This window comes from Azolla caroliniana, unplaced genomic scaffold (assembly GCF_043228905.1).
Source record: "Azolla caroliniana isolate FFs.n. ecotype wild unplaced genomic scaffold, voAzoCaro1.0.p SCAF_4, whole genome shotgun sequence".
NCBI classification, from domain to species: domain Eukaryota; kingdom Viridiplantae; phylum Streptophyta; class Polypodiopsida; order Salviniales; family Salviniaceae; genus Azolla; species Azolla caroliniana.
This window is the reverse complement of record NW_028230439.1, coordinates 4225776-4243430: the sequence shown is the minus strand read 5'-3', so window position 1 is coordinate 4243430 and position 17655 is coordinate 4225776. Positions and strand designations below refer to the sequence as shown.

General features: G+C 38.0%; 2 protein-coding genes across 4 annotated transcripts; one reads left to right on the top strand and one right to left on the bottom strand.

Moving 5' to 3' along the window:
• The first annotated feature begins 857 nt into the window (after window positions 1-857).
• PFK5 (phosphofructokinase 5) lies at window positions 858-5986 on the top strand. 3 transcript variants are annotated; one of them, XM_087319072.1, is made up of 15 exons: window positions 858-1012; window positions 2253-2367; window positions 2471-2547; window positions 2819-2867; window positions 2949-3011; window positions 3121-3216; window positions 3298-3399; window positions 3496-3570; window positions 3648-3788; window positions 3928-4044; window positions 4146-4250; window positions 4360-4440; window positions 4564-4692; window positions 5074-5596; window positions 5653-5986. In XM_087319072.1, exons 1-14 carry the CDS (start codon window positions 918-920, stop codon window positions 5329-5331), a joined length of 1503 nt encoding a protein of 500 aa, XP_087175198.1. In that variant the 5' UTR covers window positions 858-917; the 3' UTR covers window positions 5332-5596; window positions 5653-5986. The 3 variants fall into 3 exon arrangements, with proteins under 3 accessions (XP_087175198.1, XP_087175200.1, XP_087175199.1); XM_087319074.1 differs by lacking the exon at window positions 5653-5986 and having other exon boundaries at window positions 4237-4250; window positions 5074-5165; XM_087319073.1 differs by lacking the exon at window positions 5653-5986 and having other exon boundaries at window positions 4237-4250; window positions 4564-5165.
• LOC147864888 (uncharacterized) lies at window positions 5886-10419 on the bottom strand. Its single transcript, XM_087319075.1, has 7 exons — window positions 9992-10419; window positions 9462-9582; window positions 8918-9037; window positions 8593-8823; window positions 7743-8362; window positions 6158-6227; window positions 5886-6058 (listed from the first exon to the last, which is right to left on the bottom strand). Exons 1-7 carry the CDS (start codon window positions 10114-10116, stop codon window positions 5942-5944), a joined length of 1404 nt encoding a protein of 467 aa, XP_087175201.1. The 5' UTR covers window positions 10117-10419; the 3' UTR covers window positions 5886-5941.
• Between the last annotated feature and the right edge of the window lie 7236 nt (window positions 10420-17655).

The window sequence follows — 17655 nt, the reverse complement described above, 5'->3', positions numbered from 1 at the left end:
CTCCCTTTGACTCTAAGGACCTTTCGACTCCGGAGAGGTTTGACTTTGGAGAGCTTTCCAGTTTGAGGAGCACTTGACTCTATCGAGCTTTTGACTCCTAAGAGCTGAGTCCCCATCATCCACACCTTCTTAGCCTTGTGTCCTCCCTAGTCCAAGACCCCTGTGGTCCTGCTCGAGTAGCCCACGCACGTGCATTGACATGACAACATGCCCAAATCTCATTTGAATTTGTACAATTGGTTGACAACTTGCTAATTTTGTACACAATTTAGTGTTGTATGCCAATGGTATTAATGTCAAATGCATAACCAAATGTGATATCATATCACCCTCAATCACCATTGTGCTCATCCATGTTAAAATGACTATATTGAACAATGAGGAGTTCGAGATATTCAATTGCAAGGAACATGATTTGCTCAATGCATGTAAGGCCTTCTTTTTTGTGCTACATGAGGAATATCCTCGAAGAGATAGAAAGGTTAACGATCGGCCAAGGGTGTTGACTTCCACATCTACTGGATAACAACAGAGAAATGGGCATAACATGTTGTCACTATTTTTCTCTTGGCTTGATCCAAATAGCAAAATAGAGGGTGGTTGGAAAATGGAGGGGTATTCTAGTGATTTTGCTAGAGAAGCGGGTACTTTTCAGGAGTCTAGGAAACACGGAAGCGGGTCTGGGTGAGGGCGTGATTGTTTGTTGGGGGTAATTAGTAACTTAATCTAATGATTAGTTAGTCAATTAATGCATTAGCAAGTTAATTAGTTAATCATTAAAAGTAATTAGTTCATAATAATTCCTTTTGATGAATGGACAATGTCGAATGGTTGCGACTGGCGGCAAGCCCTCTCTCTCTGTCTCTGTCTGTCTCTGTCTCTGTCTCTGTCTCTAACAGCGTCTGTTTCTGAGCGCGATGGCAGTAGCTGAGGAAGATCGACTCGATTTAGACCACGTCGGCGACTTCCTCCCTCTCGTTCCCATCTCCTCTACCTATCGCTCCAAATGCGGGTATGTCCTTAAATCTTACCACACTCCCTCAAGATTTCTTGTGTCTCTCGTCTGTTTCAGTATGTTCATGGATTTGTTCCGCCTCCTTCGTGTTTAGGTAATTGCATGAAAGCCTTTTATATGATTCTATGGTCCATTATATACATTTTAAATGTCAAGCATTTAGCAAGTTATGTTTATTTATGGGTGAAAACTCGCAAATAATCCTGTGTTTTTGTCTTTTATATCCCCCCTAATACCCATGTTCAGTCGCTCAAAATGGGGGAAAGGAGATGAATTGATGTTTGGTTCCTGTGCGTGTTGTTAGTGATAATGTTTGGTTCCGTGTCCAACATTATCTTTTTCTGCGACTAGAGTTTTATTCATTCTCATCTTCCCTTCATAAATTGAGCCAGAAATATCCAGTGTAATGGTCCCTTGGAAATAGACCAACTATTTCTAATCCTTTACCATGTACGAAAAACATGTTGGATAGTTGCTATTCTTTTTTAATTGTCTTGATGTTCATGTTGATATTTCCTGCACTTCATGATCCTTTAACTTTGAGATATGCTCGTCATTAGCATAGCTCAAATTCCGGTTTAGAGTTCAAGACTCGAATATCTGGATGTTGCTCAAATTGAGAATATTTTCCATTGTTTTAAAATTATAAATTAAAGAAAATTGCTAAAATATGCGTATATTTATTAGAAAGGAAAAAGTATGCTTGCGTCTTTTTAAAGTTACCTGTGTATGCTAGCTCAAATTTAGGTTCTTAATCACATAGAAAGAGGAGTAAGCTAAAATATAACCAATATAAGGTACATGAGATGTATTTGGGCTATTACTTTAATTGAAGCCACTAAATTTTGAATTGAGATTCTAATTCTCTCTGTTAAGACATGCATACTGAAGCATAATTTGCAAATTAAGGTTCTAAGTGGAGCATGTAAGGCAGGCTCAATTTCTTATTATTAATCTATTCCTGATCATTTCAATCCAACGATATGCTTTCAATTTATAATACATATGAACATATTTTTGATAATTTCCATGTATCTCATTACAAAGATCAACGTAGAAATATTTTATTAGTTTTATAACTCAGAAGAAATTTGAAAACTTGTTTTGGTTACTGTAGTCCCAAGGCACATACCAAAATATTGTCTTCAGTCTAGGCCATAAACTGTTTCTGATAGATCTAAGCACCATCGAGTTCGATATTATTTTAAGCCAATTGATTTTCTCTGTGGGCTTTCAGTATACCGTTCCCAGACCCACTGCCTCTAGATGATGCAGATGGAGAATCAGAAACTGATGATGTACATGATATGCGACGCCTATTTGTTCACGATGATGATCGTGTATTATTGAAGGTTGAAACGGGATCTATTTGTTTTTGTGTTTTATATTAACAAATATTGCAATGCTCAGACTATGCACAACATTTTTATGTTTTTTTGTATTAACCTTTTGTAGGTAGTGCATTATGGACACCCTACTTCTGCTGGAGTAGAGCTTGATGAACAATTGGACTGGTCATTCAAGCCTACTTGGTAAGCTCCAAAACCTTAACTATACTGAGTCAATGTTTCATTATTGAGAAAAACAAATACAAAAATACCCCCCTTTATATGTAAATTACCTAAATACCTCTGTAGTAGTGAATTTTGTGGTGTATAGTGGTATTCTGGTAATGTTTATGTTCTGCTAAATACTGGGACATTCCCTTCATTATTTCCTTTGTCATTGTTAAATAATAATGTTGAATTCAAGGATTCCGGTAAACAGGAATGAGCTCATTTCTTGACTGTTTAGATTCTACAGGACTCATCGTGCAGGACCCCGTGCATGGATTTTCTTCCATCCAGCCACTGTAACTAATGCTCAAAATCAGTCTTGGTTGGTTTTGTTGATATTACAAAACTGACAAAACTTTAAATATGATTCTTGATAGGTAAGGGCAGCTATTGTCACTTGTGGGGGCCTTTGTCCTGGTCTGAATGATGTCATTAGGCAAGTAAGTAGTAAACTATACTAGTGTGTATTTAATTACAGCATAAAAGTGCATTCTTATTTACTTTTTTTCTACTAGAGATTATAACTAATGAAGGAACTGTTATTCACAGATAGCATTTACACTTGAAGTCTATGGTGTCAGTGATGTGATAGGCATTCAATATGGCTTTCGGGGATTTGTTGACAAGGACTTGAAACCAATTCAAGTAAATATTGAACATTTTCTTTAATCTGTAACATCCTTATACACCTATGTTGAGTTATAATGTAAATATCTTGTGAAACAGTTGACAAGAAAACTAGTGCAAGGAATAAACATCCGCGGTGGTAGCTTCTTGGGTGTATCACGTGGGATTCCTGATGTTACTGCAATTGTGGACAAGTTAGAGGTTGAATATACATTGATTTGTCATAGGCTTTACATCCATCAAGTTCAACAATAGATCATATTCAGATCATGGAGGAAGAATGTTTCTTTTTTACAGGAATTAGGCATCAATATGTTATTCATTATAGGTGGTAATGGTTCACATGCAGCTGCCAATGCAATCTACCAAGTGGTAAGCATTTGTCAATTAAATAATCTATCAAACCTTCCAATACAAGGGGTATACTAACATCTTGTTGTGATAAATAGTGCCACCACAGGGCATTAAAAATTGTGATAGTGGGTATTCCCAAGACTATAGATAATGACATTCTTCTGGTTGAGAGAACATTTGGATTTGATACGGCTGTTGAAGAGGCTACACGAGCTATTGATGCAGCGTATGTGGAGGTAGTCAAATTGTTATCTGTCTTTTAAATTTACATTATGTGCATAAGCAGAAACTGTTTCATTATGTTCTGTAATTTAGTATGTTCAATAGTAAAAAATATTGTGTTACTCAAAGAGTTTTCCATGTTGCATGGAGTAGGCAAGCAGTGCATATAATGGCATTGGTATTGTAAAGTTAATGGGTAGACAGAGTGGGTTCATTGCAATGAATGCAACCATAGCAAGTGGTCAAGTAGATGCAGTTCTCATACCTGAGGTAATAAGGCTGAATTCGCTGGCTTTAATTTATGGTCTCTCACCTCTCCCGTTTACATGTCTGAACATCATTTTCAAAAATATGTTTCAAGAATGGTGTAGGTTCCATTTGAGGTTGAGGGAAGATATGGAGTGTTGCAATATATGAAAAATAGAATTTTAAAAAATGGTTCATGTGTGATTGTTATAGCAGAAGGTGCTGGTCAGGTAATTGAATTTAAAGAAATAAATAATTCCATATATAAACTGAACAATTCTGTAATGAATAATATCCATTTTTTCAACATATCTTACTTGCAATTCAATCATATGGAAGTCATTCTTCGAAAATACGGGGATCACAGATGCATCTGGAAACCCTGCCCTCAATGATGTTGGGAAGTGGTTTGTTACACAGGTTATGCCAAACTGCCTTCCATATTCATTGACATAATAATATCATTGCTTCTTGAAATGTTGCATGTTTGTTTAGATTCATTAGGTTGCTAAGCTTTCAATATGAAAATGGATATAAATTCAGGTTAAAGATTACTTCAAGAAGGCTGGCATGCCTGCAGATGTGAAATATATTGATCCTACATACATGATTCGAGCGAGACCTTGCAATGCAGCTGATCACATCCTCTGTACTATTCTTGGCCAGAATGCTGTATGTATCATATTCTATTGCATGAGCCATTCATGTCATATATAAAGCTAGAGCATATAATAGGCGAGGTGGAGCCAATGCTATGTCGAGTCTCTTTCATCTCTCTTTACGTTTCAAATTTTTCCACTCCCCTCTACACATACAACTAATCAAAACAGGAAGTGCTACCTCTTCCGAAACATGAGTTTTTTCAATTGAGATTACTCCCTAGGTACAAATGGTGGGGCCAGGGGTACAGCAGACAAGAAAATTAATACTGGTTCCGCTACCTAGTGTGCATGGGTTCTTAGGAGTGGGAAACTTCTGATTCCCTTTCCTCTCTTCCTCCACTGCAGTGTGGAAGGTGCCTAAATGTAGAACTTTCTATGTACTGTTTGACAGGTCCATGGTGCATTTGCCGGATACACAAATATTACTGTTGGACTTGTGAATACTCATTATTGTTATTTACCAATTCCTCAAGTCATTAAAAAGGCACGGAGAGTAGACCCAAACAGTAATATGTGGCATCGATGTGTTACCTCCACTGGTCAACCAGACTTTGTACCACCTTCCTTGCAGCCATCAACTTCACAATCTCCACTGAGCTTAGCACGGGTTTCAAACATGAAGATGCAAAGAATGTTACCCCAAGTTTAGGCTTATACCAACCTGATAATGAGTGGGGTTTGAGTTCTCAATCTATGGCTTTCATGACCAGACCATGAGGCCAACAGGATTCTCATCACCCATCTTCTCCAATAAAGTTATGGTTCTAGTAATTTTAAGAAAAAATAAAATACTTAAAATACAACAAATTCGTTTTCAATCCATCTTCCAATGCAAATAATTGAACTATTGACTAAACAAAGCCAAATATAAAATAGAAAAGATAGTTGAAATGTAACAACTTCACATTAACTCAGTTTCACAGTTCATAACAGTGAGGATTTGGGATTGCAATGCTACTCTATTATTGAGTCCTTAGCCTGAATACTTCTCTCAAGCTAAAATTCTCATTCTGAGAAGGCCTTCAGTACTATACCATGTTCAAATCAGTACATTGAATCAATGCATGAAATGAACGGGGTACATCCATGTCCACTTTGGCCCAATCAACCTTTCCCTCTCCATACACTCACTCAACTACTAATGTTGAGGTGTGAAATGCCTTACAGACTATCTAGTTGAAAACACTATACCAAAAATTTAGCAAATATGAAAAAAGACTATCATTTCTTGTATGTAAAGGTGTTTACATTCTTTTATGTTATACTTCTAGTGGAAAATGATAATATAATTGACGCTTGACTTGCTTTCGGGTCCTCTTGATTTCATGCCCAATTGTCGTTTTAACAGTAACATTTGAACTCATTGTATGTGAAAGCTACAGCACAAAGGAGTAATTGTGAGTCTCATGATATATTCAATTGGCTCTTAAAAAGCTACTATTTTGTTTACTCATATCTGTTTTTGAAGGCCTCACCATTTCTATGTTTTCAGTATGAGCATTATCATAATAACCAACACGAACATTATTGTTATCACTCCTTTGCCTGCACCACATCAACCAAAACCAATGTTAACATTGCAACATTGTACACATGTGAAAAAGAAAAAAGTTTTCATACCTGAATATTAACTAAAGAAATGGCTCTTTTTAAAACTCATATCTACTCCACTACAACAATAGCTTTACATTTGGTTTATCTTTTTATAAAGTTTCAATATGTTGCAATATTATTCAAAAAAGTGCAACCACCCTAATCAAGCATAACCGATGTTTGTTTTCATCATTTTTCTAATAGGACCTTATTACATGAAATAAGAATATAGGTTACAATCTAATAGGACCTTCTAGAAAGCTTATCCATGCTAATGCTATGGTGCTGTATTCATGCATGAATACATTATAAGTGGAGTATCATGGGTGGTAGGTATTGTTGCTGCATACCAACTGGAAGTACATGCTTATGATTATAAAATTAAATGAGTGAATCACCAAAAACAGACACAAAGGGAGTGCATTCTTTCTAATTCCAATATTGCTTTGAAGCACCTCTGTGAAACTAGCTTGAGACTTATATAGGAGCAAATTTCATATACATTATAGATAATTGAATGAAATTAATGCAAAAGAAAATGTGTTCGCAGAAACACATGAACATGCAAAGAAATTAGTGATATTAAAGGCCAGATCAACATGAAAATATAAAGGACTTATTTCCACTAATGCATATTTAGGTTTGTTTATATCTGCTGATTGTTTTCCCTCAGTTGATGTTGAATGTATCTATCTGTATATAAAAACCATTTACTTGACATATTCAAGAAAGAATATTGTTATTACCTTAACAGGAATTGTATGAAGTATATCTATTATCTATAATTGGAGATTTTGCGAGAGAGTTATCATTGACCTGAATATGCCCAAGAAAGCATTGCATGGTGTGGGCATTAACTATGATTAGAAATTTCCATGACTTTGCTTTATGCCTTAGTAACTTTCAGCTTTGCGCTTTCATCACAACATTCTATCCAAAGCTTAACATCTGAAGGAAAATATTTTCTGTCTAATCAAAAACTGTTTTTCCAAGTGAGCATCCACCCACATACCATGCTACACTTTGGTAGAGTTAAAAAAGAAAAGGTGCTTCAACATAAATTCCTACCTCTATTTTAAATTCGAACAGAAAAAAATTAAGCAAATGAGAAACCAAAAAATTGTGGTTGTTTATCAAAATATTCTTTAACTGATCCCTACTTTTTAAATCCGAACTTTTAACGTCCCCCATTAGAAGGCACGACAACATCTATAAATTTGTCAAAGATCCAGTCATTACTGACTGAGATGATCTTTATGGGTTATGCCCTGAAACCCAAGGAGAATGAATGTCTCATCCCATCACCAACTCGTATTGCTACAAAGTTTGGAGTTTCCATAGTGGTAAACATATACCTGAATGGATGTCAATATAAACCATGAAAGGAAACCCAAACGTCTTCATGAATAATACACTCTACCCTGGAGAGAAAAACATATGAGAGTAGAGGAAACAAGTTTATCTTACCATGCCTCAACTCTTCCATTTTGTTGTTTTATTTCTTCTACCACCTTAGCTTTTCCTTTGGACCGTACTGACTTTGGCACGGGACAGCGGGCAAAACTTTTGGTATCAGAACTGGTATGTTCAACAAACCCCAAGGTTTTCTTGCCACTATTAAGTTCATTAGTGCCATTGTGCAAACATGGAGGTTTTACAGTTGTGCCATCCATTTCGTCATTCTTGTTGGAATCATCAACCATCCGGAGATTCACATCTATATTATCCCATGTGCTTGATCTCGACCCACTCGAAAATGGTCCTTGGCTTTCCATTGAGACCTCATCTTCATCTCTCTTCTCTTTAATTATAGCCATCTGTTTTGAACCATTAGGAGTGCCAAATTTATCATATGCCTCGTTATCTTCTTTAAAAGAGAATCCATCATCCTCAACAAAAGGTAAGTTCCTCATTTTGGTTCCACTTGAATCCAACTCTGAACCGCTATCATCCTCATCTTGAGGCTCTCTTTGCGAAGTGGAAGGTAGATCATATTTCTCTCTATCTTTTATTGTTCGAACAATAAGATTCTTCAGAAGGTTCATGACTTGCACTGCATGCATCAATGCTGTCAGTGGATCCGACATCTGATCAGTGTGCACAAAAAAAAAATGAGAGGTGAGGTTCTGTCTTGGTAATAGCCATGAAACAAGGACCCCTGAACCCCGAACCTCAAATTCATAAACCCTACACCTTAAACCCTAAACTGTAAACCCTTAAACCCAAACCATAAACCTCAGCCCTAAACCATAAACCTTGACCACTAATCTCTAGGAGCCCTGAAGTACGAAAACTTAATATATGGAACTCTAAAGACCTGAGTCATGTTGGGGGCGAACACCATGGCGACATTTCGTGCATTCATTTTATTGAACCGTTCCTCCTGTACAACATCAGCCATCAAATTGACAGCCCAATTTAATAGCGCAGCTTCTGTGGGGGGAAGTGTCCGAATTATGGCAATGCATCGATCTTCACTATGGCATTCCATTACTTGTTGGGGAGTTAGAGTATCAAGTACACCTTTTGGTAGTTCTCGAAACCACGCCTACATTATATATCAAGAAACATATTCAATAATCATTCTGGTAAGTTGAGTGAGAAGATTTCAATGGAAATCGAAGAAAAGAATATTAGCCAACCTTGATAAGACCTGCCAGGCAATGCACATCGATATCATATGGCACAATGCCTTTGTTTAAGTGATCTCGAACTTGCTCCTCTTGGCTATTTTCAGGATTAATTCGGAATATACCTTCGGCCTTGATCAAGCAAACAGGATTTGTATATATGAGTACCATCTATGCTAGTAAAGATCCATGAATATGCAAGGACGTAAACAGGAGTGAATGTCACCTAATGTCTGCTTCCCAAGGTTTTCAGATTTGGCTACCAGGTTTTTAGGAACTTGTTAGTAATATTTGATTAAAGTTTATGAATTTTCTAGCAATATTTTAAGAACTTTAAGAATTTCTAATAATATTCGTCAACATTAAACTAATAATATTCTATTAGCCCAATACCATTATAGTTTTAAGGTTTCATGGGATATATTTAGCCCTTTTGATATTATCTGTGAAATGTATTTGATATGGACTGCATTTTGGCCATAATAATACAAACAAGTATTGTAGATGTCAGTATTTAAAACATTTGATCCATTAATGTTTATGATATATGCCATACCTGCAAACCACCTTGCTCATATAGCCTCTCTTGTAAAAGCAACAAAATCGTGGGAACACTATTTCCTCGTCCATCAAAAGAACACTGCATGGACTCAGCCGATACCCCGAAAACACTAACACTACAACAGAAGCACCAAAACCCCATGAAAGCATTCAAGACCAATAGCCATCCATATATTCAAGAACAGTATCAGAATTAAGAAACTGTAATTATCTCATACTCATATTGCACCATAGTCAAGAATGGCGCCAGAAACATTGTACAAAAGAGAACTACACACATATTCAAGAACCTCACATATTCTACTCAAGAATGTTATGTAACCAAAATTGAAGAAAGCATGATATCCTATCTGAGAATCCTACTCATATATTCAAGGGTGGTATGAGAAAACTTGTAAATGCATGCTATACTCAAAGACAAGAACCTTGGGCACATATTCAAGAATGGTATCAAATATTTTGTAAAAAAGTATTGTAATCCTGCTATATACAAACAATTTGCATACAAATTTTGAAAAAAGGCACCTTGCACTAGGGACGCGACGAGGGACCTCGAGTTCCAGCTCCACAGGAAGGCCTGAGAATCCAGTGAATCTGTCAAAAGTAACATGTGCTATATGTCTGACATTGGTAGGCCATCCTATGTCCATGATTCTTCTTTCTCTTGAGAAACAAAGAAAGAAATATATATTCTTGTTAATTTTCTTACGCCCAATGCTTCCTTCTTTCTTCTTCGTAGTACTCAATTTATGCGCAATACTTCCTCTTGTTGTTGTTATTCTGCTGATGGCTACACCATGCAAAATGAGCTCCAAATAGAAGCACGAATCAATCGAGTGAAGAGGGGCGGAGAGAATTAAAGAGAAATTGAGAAGAATATTCCGTTTTCTTTATTCTCTATGGGAAAGACAATGGGATTATGAGGTTGCGGAGGAGTTTTTTCTTCTTTCTTCTGTAATGGTGAATCTGCTCATAGTCATGCTTCTATGTCCTTTGTCTGTCTCTATATACTCTGCATCTCTCTCTAACATAATGATGGGGGGAGCTCTAATGGGTTACAAATGGCTTCCAATAGGATCAACCGGCCCAGATGATGATGACATAGGAGAGAGAGAGAGAGAGAGCTTTAAGTTGAGGGGAAAAAACTAACTCCAACAGAGAGAGAGAGAGAGAGAGAGAGAGAGAGAGAGAGAGAGAGAGTGTGTGTGTGTGTGTGTGTGTGTGTGTGTGTGTGTGTGAGAGAGAGAGAGAGAGAGAGAGAGAGAGAGATTATATATAAGTCATGGTTTTAGAATGAATTCATGTAGAATTGGGGTTTGGTGCAAATACATTTTTTTCTCTCACCATTGATGGATGGATGGATGGGAATGGATCATCACCATCATCTTCATCATCATAGACTACTATATATGTATAGTTTTGGCTTGCAAGTCATCTCCATAACTTTAGTGCATTTCATTACCACATTTCTTAGCTATGTCATGTGGTGACTTTGACAGATTGATGATTTTCATTTAAGGCTTTGTTGAGGAACTCATGAACAAATTGTTGCCTTCTAGCTTCACTCGCTGACTTACTAGTGTTGAAGGTCATAAAATTTTACCAGTGCCATGTGAACATACGCCACACTGATTCTTCACCGTCTCATCAGGCCAACTGCCATGTCTTTGGTCAATATGTGATTCGCTTATTTTTGTGAATCCACTCTTTATTGGACGTATGTTTGTTACTTGGACACTCCGTCCAAGCACTTATCCATATTTATTCATCATTGATGAAACGTAGTAGTGGCTTCATTATTTGGTGGATTGCATAACTAATTGAGCTTTACCCAATGTGCGCTCTCGATTAGGCCCACTTACAGTCGTTAAATGATGGCGTGTTAACATAGAATGTTGTAGAAACAAGGCAAGAAATGTAGGACATCAATACAACAAGGGCATTAGTAAGGCCATATTAAGAGTTCGAATTAACATTAGAAATGCATCAACACTTCTATTGTTTTTCGTGTGTTTGCAAGTGCATTTGTCTTTGCGCATTTTTTTCATAAGTCCACACTCCTATATGTAATTGGGGTGGGCGACGAAGAGAATGATGATTAAGAGGGCGTTGTAAAAGATTATTTCTCTTTGTTGTTGTGTACTAAAATAATGGAAGACAGCTTTTTTGTCTAAATGCGGATGATGGCTATAACTATGATACCAAAAAAGAAGTTTGATCCCTTTGTTTAAATGGAACCAAACTTGGATGATATATTTCACCATTTTTAAATGAGTCGCAAGTCCGCCATACTCGCTATGACCGAGGAATGTCTAGAGCGCAGGACAACAACAATCGAAGCTCATTTAATAAAAGGATGGTGTAAACGTGCATTCTCCCTATGAAGAGCATTTTATATGTGTGATTTGTGAAGCATTGTGCCCAACAAATATATATATATATGGGCTTGTAACAGAAAAGGGGTAATATATGTGTTCTCATAATATTTTCCACTTATTAGTGGATCTAACCTCTTGCTCACATATACCTAGGTGCCATTTTGTTGTTGTATTTTGAAACGCAGAAATAACTAGAATATGCTCACATGTCACACAAACTGCAAACAAAGCCTCTTTTTTTCATAAATTCGTCTTACTATCATCTTACCATCAGTCGATGATTAATCATGAAACATATTAAGTTCCCACTAATCCTATCATTAATCCCTACATAAATGCACCTAATCTCCCCTGTGAACATGCAATTTAATATAGCTCTTTCTTTTCATCTTTCTCTTCAAAACTAAGGACGCTAATGAAACTTTGTATTCGTCAATAGTTTGAGCATGAACAAGTAAAAACTTTGCAACCTTATACTAACGCGCCAGAGAACAACACATGCAAAGCATTGTTGAAAAAACAATAATGTGATGATGGGTTTTACCGAAAGTGAGTTGCAAATAGGAGACAAATTTCTCTATGCCCTATAGTGTAGGATTCAGTATGCGTGAACTTTAAGTAAATTGTGCATGAAGCATTTTCTTTACTCATTTGTAAAAAAATAGGTCACACTTACGCACAACAAACAGTATAAGATTGATCGCCAAAGAGCTGAATCCACAAATAAACCGAACGCGGGAATAAAACAATGTACCAAAATTTTCTTATTGGAAATTCGCTATGCACGAGCATCCACGACATGGGGCAATCTATATGGCACAATTATGCCGCGTTGACATTGTGTTACATGGAGATCTCGGGTTACCTGTAAGATGTTTGCCTACTTTCAAACTTACATCCTCGATATTAGCGATAGGCTTAAACAACATGTAAAAGCTCGCCTCACATCAAGTTATATTTTATTGGCCAATTGAGTCAATGTAAAAAATGGTGTGCACCAAGTAGATCGATTTCACTTTTTTATTGTAAGATTTCAAATTTCAATGTGTAAACTTTTAAGTAGTTTGTGCATGAAACATTCTCGTGCCTTGTTCTGTAAATCACGCAACCATGTGCACAACATATAATATAAGACCTTTGCCATAAGCTGTGTATTCAAGTATCAACTTCAATTATATTCCCACACTAGCACAACATGTGCAATCTTTTTTTGCCATGGTGATATACAGCCTGTGTTTTTTTTTTAAGAATTATTTGAGATGTACGAGTTTATTTTGTGAAAATCAATTGTGGACATTCTTTCCTGATATCCAACATCAATAAGCAGTTGTATTGACCATGTTTTTTTTACATGGTGTATTTGACAGGTCATGTCTACTCTTTCTTCCGATAGAATTTTGCCATAATGAACAATTATGAAAAAATCAAACAATGATGAAATCTAAACGTAAAAAACCATGGAATGTCATTTTGATACATGATTTACGTGATGAGAAGGAAAATGCCAATGAATTAGTTTAAAGAGCAACGAAGAATCATGAAAAGTATAAAGTCACACAAGTAGATCTTGTTGCTTTTGCTATTTAGATGAGGTGCCATTGCTTGCTTGCATCTAAAAATATAATCCACTTCTAGAAAGAAAAGGAAAGTGACAAATCATTAACATAACATCACAACACTAAAATAAAGAACAAAAGACAAAAATCCCATGAACGTATATGACTTGTGCAATGAGATTAATCATATTAACATGTGCACTTCAGAGTGAGAGTGTGTGTGTGTGCGGGATTGAGGAACTCAAAACAAATTATAATTATTTTCTCTTAATGGTAACGAATATGAATTTCATGAAACGCGGTGAAGTGCAAACTAACCATAACCACAAGAAAAACAAAGTGCACTATGGTGCCATGAAGTGGATTGTCGTAGTGGTGGATAAAGAAATCACAAGTAATAATTAAATTGATGTCTATTTCACATTATTATAACTCATTGTGACACTCGTTTGATTTGACCCTCCAAATCATACCACTAATGGCTTAGAAAGGAAACTTAATAGTACTCCATTTGAAAACGTAGATGAGCAAAATATGAATAATGTGTTCCTTCACACATAAAAATGATGTGAAGAATGAAAAAGCAAAATCTGTGAGATGCATCGCCAAGAAGGAAGAAACAATTCAAAACACTTGCATGAGTAAGCCAATTTGTCAAAGGAAGATGTTATCACAGAACTTCTTGATCCAATCAAATTTATTACCTTATTCATGATAGGTTGAAGTTTGGTAAAACAAATGACATTTTTGTATGCATTTCACAAATTCATTGACTAGAATCATCTCAAAAGACACAATTGAGCTTTTAATAATCCGACCTTGGTAGTAATCTCCTCTTGCAACTACATATCAAACATTTGCACAATACAAAAATGATTAAAATGAAGGCTAATGAGGCATAATGGGGGGTAGTGGAAAAAACCCATGTCCTTTGAAAAACATCATCGACACAAAATCCTCCATCGCCTATGAGCCCCAATCGATTTGATCTACTACAAGAGCTCCCCCCCACAGACGAGCATTCCCCTAGTTCTTTCTTAAGCCCCAAGGAACGGCCTAAGGTGACACCAAGCACACAAGAGAAAGTTCTCGTTAAAGCTTACAAAACAGGGAAGCGCAAACGAATAAGTCATGTAAAGACCTTAATAAGGAGCTTGAGTGGAACGGCACCCACCACAGAAGCAACAAACCAAGGCAGAAGTGTAAATGTCACGCCTCAAATCATAGTCGTCCCGGACACAAATGAGTGTGCTTCCTCTAGCCAAGACCTTGAACCACACCCACAAAACGCCTTGAAATGGCTAGGTATAGGGCTGAAGACAGTGGAAAAAATAAGGGTACATGTATCAGCGGTACACAATAACGGAGTTCCGACTACCTCAATTTCCTTTCCACTCTTGCTTTCGACTCAGGAAGATTGGTCGAAGTCCAATATTAAAGATATGTTATGTAGCCAAGCAACATGCTTTGTAGCACAAATAAGAGATTAAGAGTTCATGAACGAATTAAAGCAACATTGGCATAACACTGAATTCTGGTTCACCATGGATGAAGAGGACCCTCATCTTTGCCACATCCACCTGCGGACTATCATAGACACCCAACTAACTCCAAGCTTTGTCTATTTCTATGAGAAGCATGAAGGGGCGATTGAAGCTCACAGGATAGCCCACAAATTCCACTCATGGATGTGGACCACTATTCCATCCCTGGAAATGACTGGATGTCTAAATGGTGAGTGCTCCCCACTCACGACCTATTGTACAAAGCACCAGGAACAACTGGCAATCTCCCACCCCATTCCATGAGTATGAAGATTATAACATGGAACGTGCAAGGACTCAAAAGTAGACTAGACCAACAAAATAGATGGAAACTGAGAAGGAATCTTGAAGAATATTTACTATGGGGTGATGCTGACATCATCATGTTGCAGGAACACCACCTCGATAGCACACAGTTAAAGGAAGTCGGAGACCTTCTACCAGGATCATGGCGAACGATTTGGGAGCCAGCAATTGGGGAGGATGGAAATCAAGGTGGTATTTGCACTTTGATTCGGGAACATCTAGCCCAAGGCTTAATACACCAAGAATCACTTATACTTGGTAGGGCACATTTTTGCACATTGGCCATCCAAGGGCAATGGTGGAACTTCATGAATGTTTATGATCCAAATAGCAAAATAGAAAGAGCAACATTCTGGGACCGCATCCACCTACAAGTAGTGGGTGTGAAAGAGTGGTGAATTGGAGGGGATTTTAATATGATCGAATCCATTCACGATAGCTCCAACAACAACAACCCATAGTTCTACAAGGAAGGGAACGTAAACAATGGGAGAAGCTATGTGTCCTCCTTAACCTGTGAGACATTTGGCATTTTGCCAACTTCCAATGGAAAAGGGATTCTCTCCTATTCTCCCGATCAGACGGGCGGAATAGTGGACCCACCCTATCTCGCATTGACCGTATTTTTGTGGGGGAGGCTCTAAAAGCGAAGGGAGGGTGGTGTCGCATAACCCCAGGCACGACTTTCTCTGACCATTACACGGTAGCTAGTCATTTTCAATTGCACCGAAAATGGGGCCCATTCCAGACTCGCATCCCACACACTATTTACTGTAACACACTTATAGATGTGAAGGACCAACTATCCAACCAATGGTCATTACCCGTCAATGGCTCATCAGCATCGGACAAACTTTTAGCTAAATTAACAAGAGCTTCTACTCTCCTACATGAGATTGTTAAGACCAGAAGCAAGGATGCTCAGGAGAAGCGACAAAGGACAAAACGGGGACTAATAGCCTTACAACGACTCCAACAGAGATACTCGTCCTGTATTTGGATCGTAGGACAAGTCGCCACGGCCAAAGAGGAACTTAGCATGGCGGAAAAGGAAATATATGACATGGAGTTTCATGGAAGCATGACGCGATGGATTCGAGTAGGGGACAAAACCACAAAGGAATTGTTCCGCACCAAAGGCCCGAGGCACGCTAGAACTGTGATGCGCAGCCTCAACCGAGAGGATGGAACGACCACTGAGGATGGCGACAAAATGAGGAATATTGCCACAATGTATTATAGCCGCCTACTTACCGAAGACATTATAGCTACAGGGGAAGAAATAAGAGAAGATATTATCCTCCAAAGCATACCCGAGAAAGTCACGCCGGAAATGAATACTTGGCTCGTGTGTCCCCTATCAATCATCGAGATATGGGAGGCCCTCACTTATTTAGATGTCGATAGCTGCCCCAGAATCGACGGTCTCACCCTGCACTTTTTCACATGCCTTTGGGGCACTATTAAAGAAGACCTCCTCTAGGCATATGAGGAGATCATCACCTCTGGAAGCATGCCGGAGGAATTTGGATAGGGGATGATACATCTCATTCCTAAAAGTGATGGGAATGCCAACGACATTAGCAAGTGGCAGCCCATTACTCTTCTCAATATTGTCTATAAGTTGCTCACAAAAATCGTGGCACGCCATTTAACTCCACTTCTCCCTCAACTCATTCATCCGTCCCAGACAAGTTTCGTTAGAAATCGGAGCATCCTAGACAATCTCTTCTCATTCTGGGAAGCAGTAGCCCTTGCCAAGCGTACCAACAACAAGGTCGCGGTGGTGCTACTAGATTTTGAGAAAGCATATGACAGGGTATGCTGGAACTTTCTAGAAAGTGTGATGAGGAAACTCGGCTTTCAAGAGACATGAATCAAAGGCATTGCAAGATTTTATAGGAATGGCAACAGTTGCGTTTCGCTGGCAGGTGAAATGGGCTCCTTTTTCCGAATATCCCGATTTGTACGACAAGGATACCCACTAGCTCCATCCTTATTTCTATTATACGCCGAAGCTCTCTCTTGCTTTCTCAACTCACAGCATCTAAACCTACATGGTCTTCCCGTACCTCATTCTCACCAAAGCATCCTGGATATAGAATTTGTAGATGACACAGTAGTCTACCTGCAAGGGGACTTGGAAAACCTCCAAAAGCTAGAAAGTGGGCTAGCTGCATTTTGCAAGAGATCCAACGCCATGATCAATTGGCACAAATCCTGCGCAATATGGCTCTCTTAGGAAACACATCCGGTGTGGCACCCACACCCCGCTTTCAAATGGATCAATCAAGGAGCAAGCACCAAATATTTGGGTTTCCAAATTGGTTTCAACATACCGCCACAGATTATGATTGCACCCATTATCCATTCCCTTCAACAAAAGTTGATACATTGGAGCTCGA

Excerpts from the sequence above, each read along its gene's own strand:
- PFK5 (XM_087319072.1), top strand. The coding sequence starts at position 918 with ATGGCAGTAGCTGAGGAAGATCGACTCGATTTAGACCACGTCGGCGAC. Across the intron at positions 3,400-3,495 it reads CAATTGTGGACAAGTTAGAG|GAATTAGGCATCAATATGTT; the intron begins GTTGAATATACA and ends TCTTTTTTACAG. Across the intron at positions 4,251-4,359 it reads TAGCAGAAGGTGCTGGTCAG|TCATTCTTCGAAAATACGGG; the intron begins GTAATTGAATTT and ends ATCATATGGAAG.
- LOC147864888 (XM_087319075.1), bottom strand. The coding sequence starts at position 10,116 with ATGGACATAGGATGGCCTACCAATGTCAGACATATAGCACATGTTACT. Across the intron at positions 9,038-9,461 it reads ATGAGCAAGGTGGTTTGCAG|GCCGAAGGTATATTCCGAAT; the intron begins GTATGGCATATA and ends TGCTTGATCAAG. Across the intron at positions 8,363-8,592 it reads TCGCCCCCAACATGACTCAG|ATGTCGGATCCACTGACAGC; the intron begins GTCTTTAGAGTT and ends CACACTGATCAG.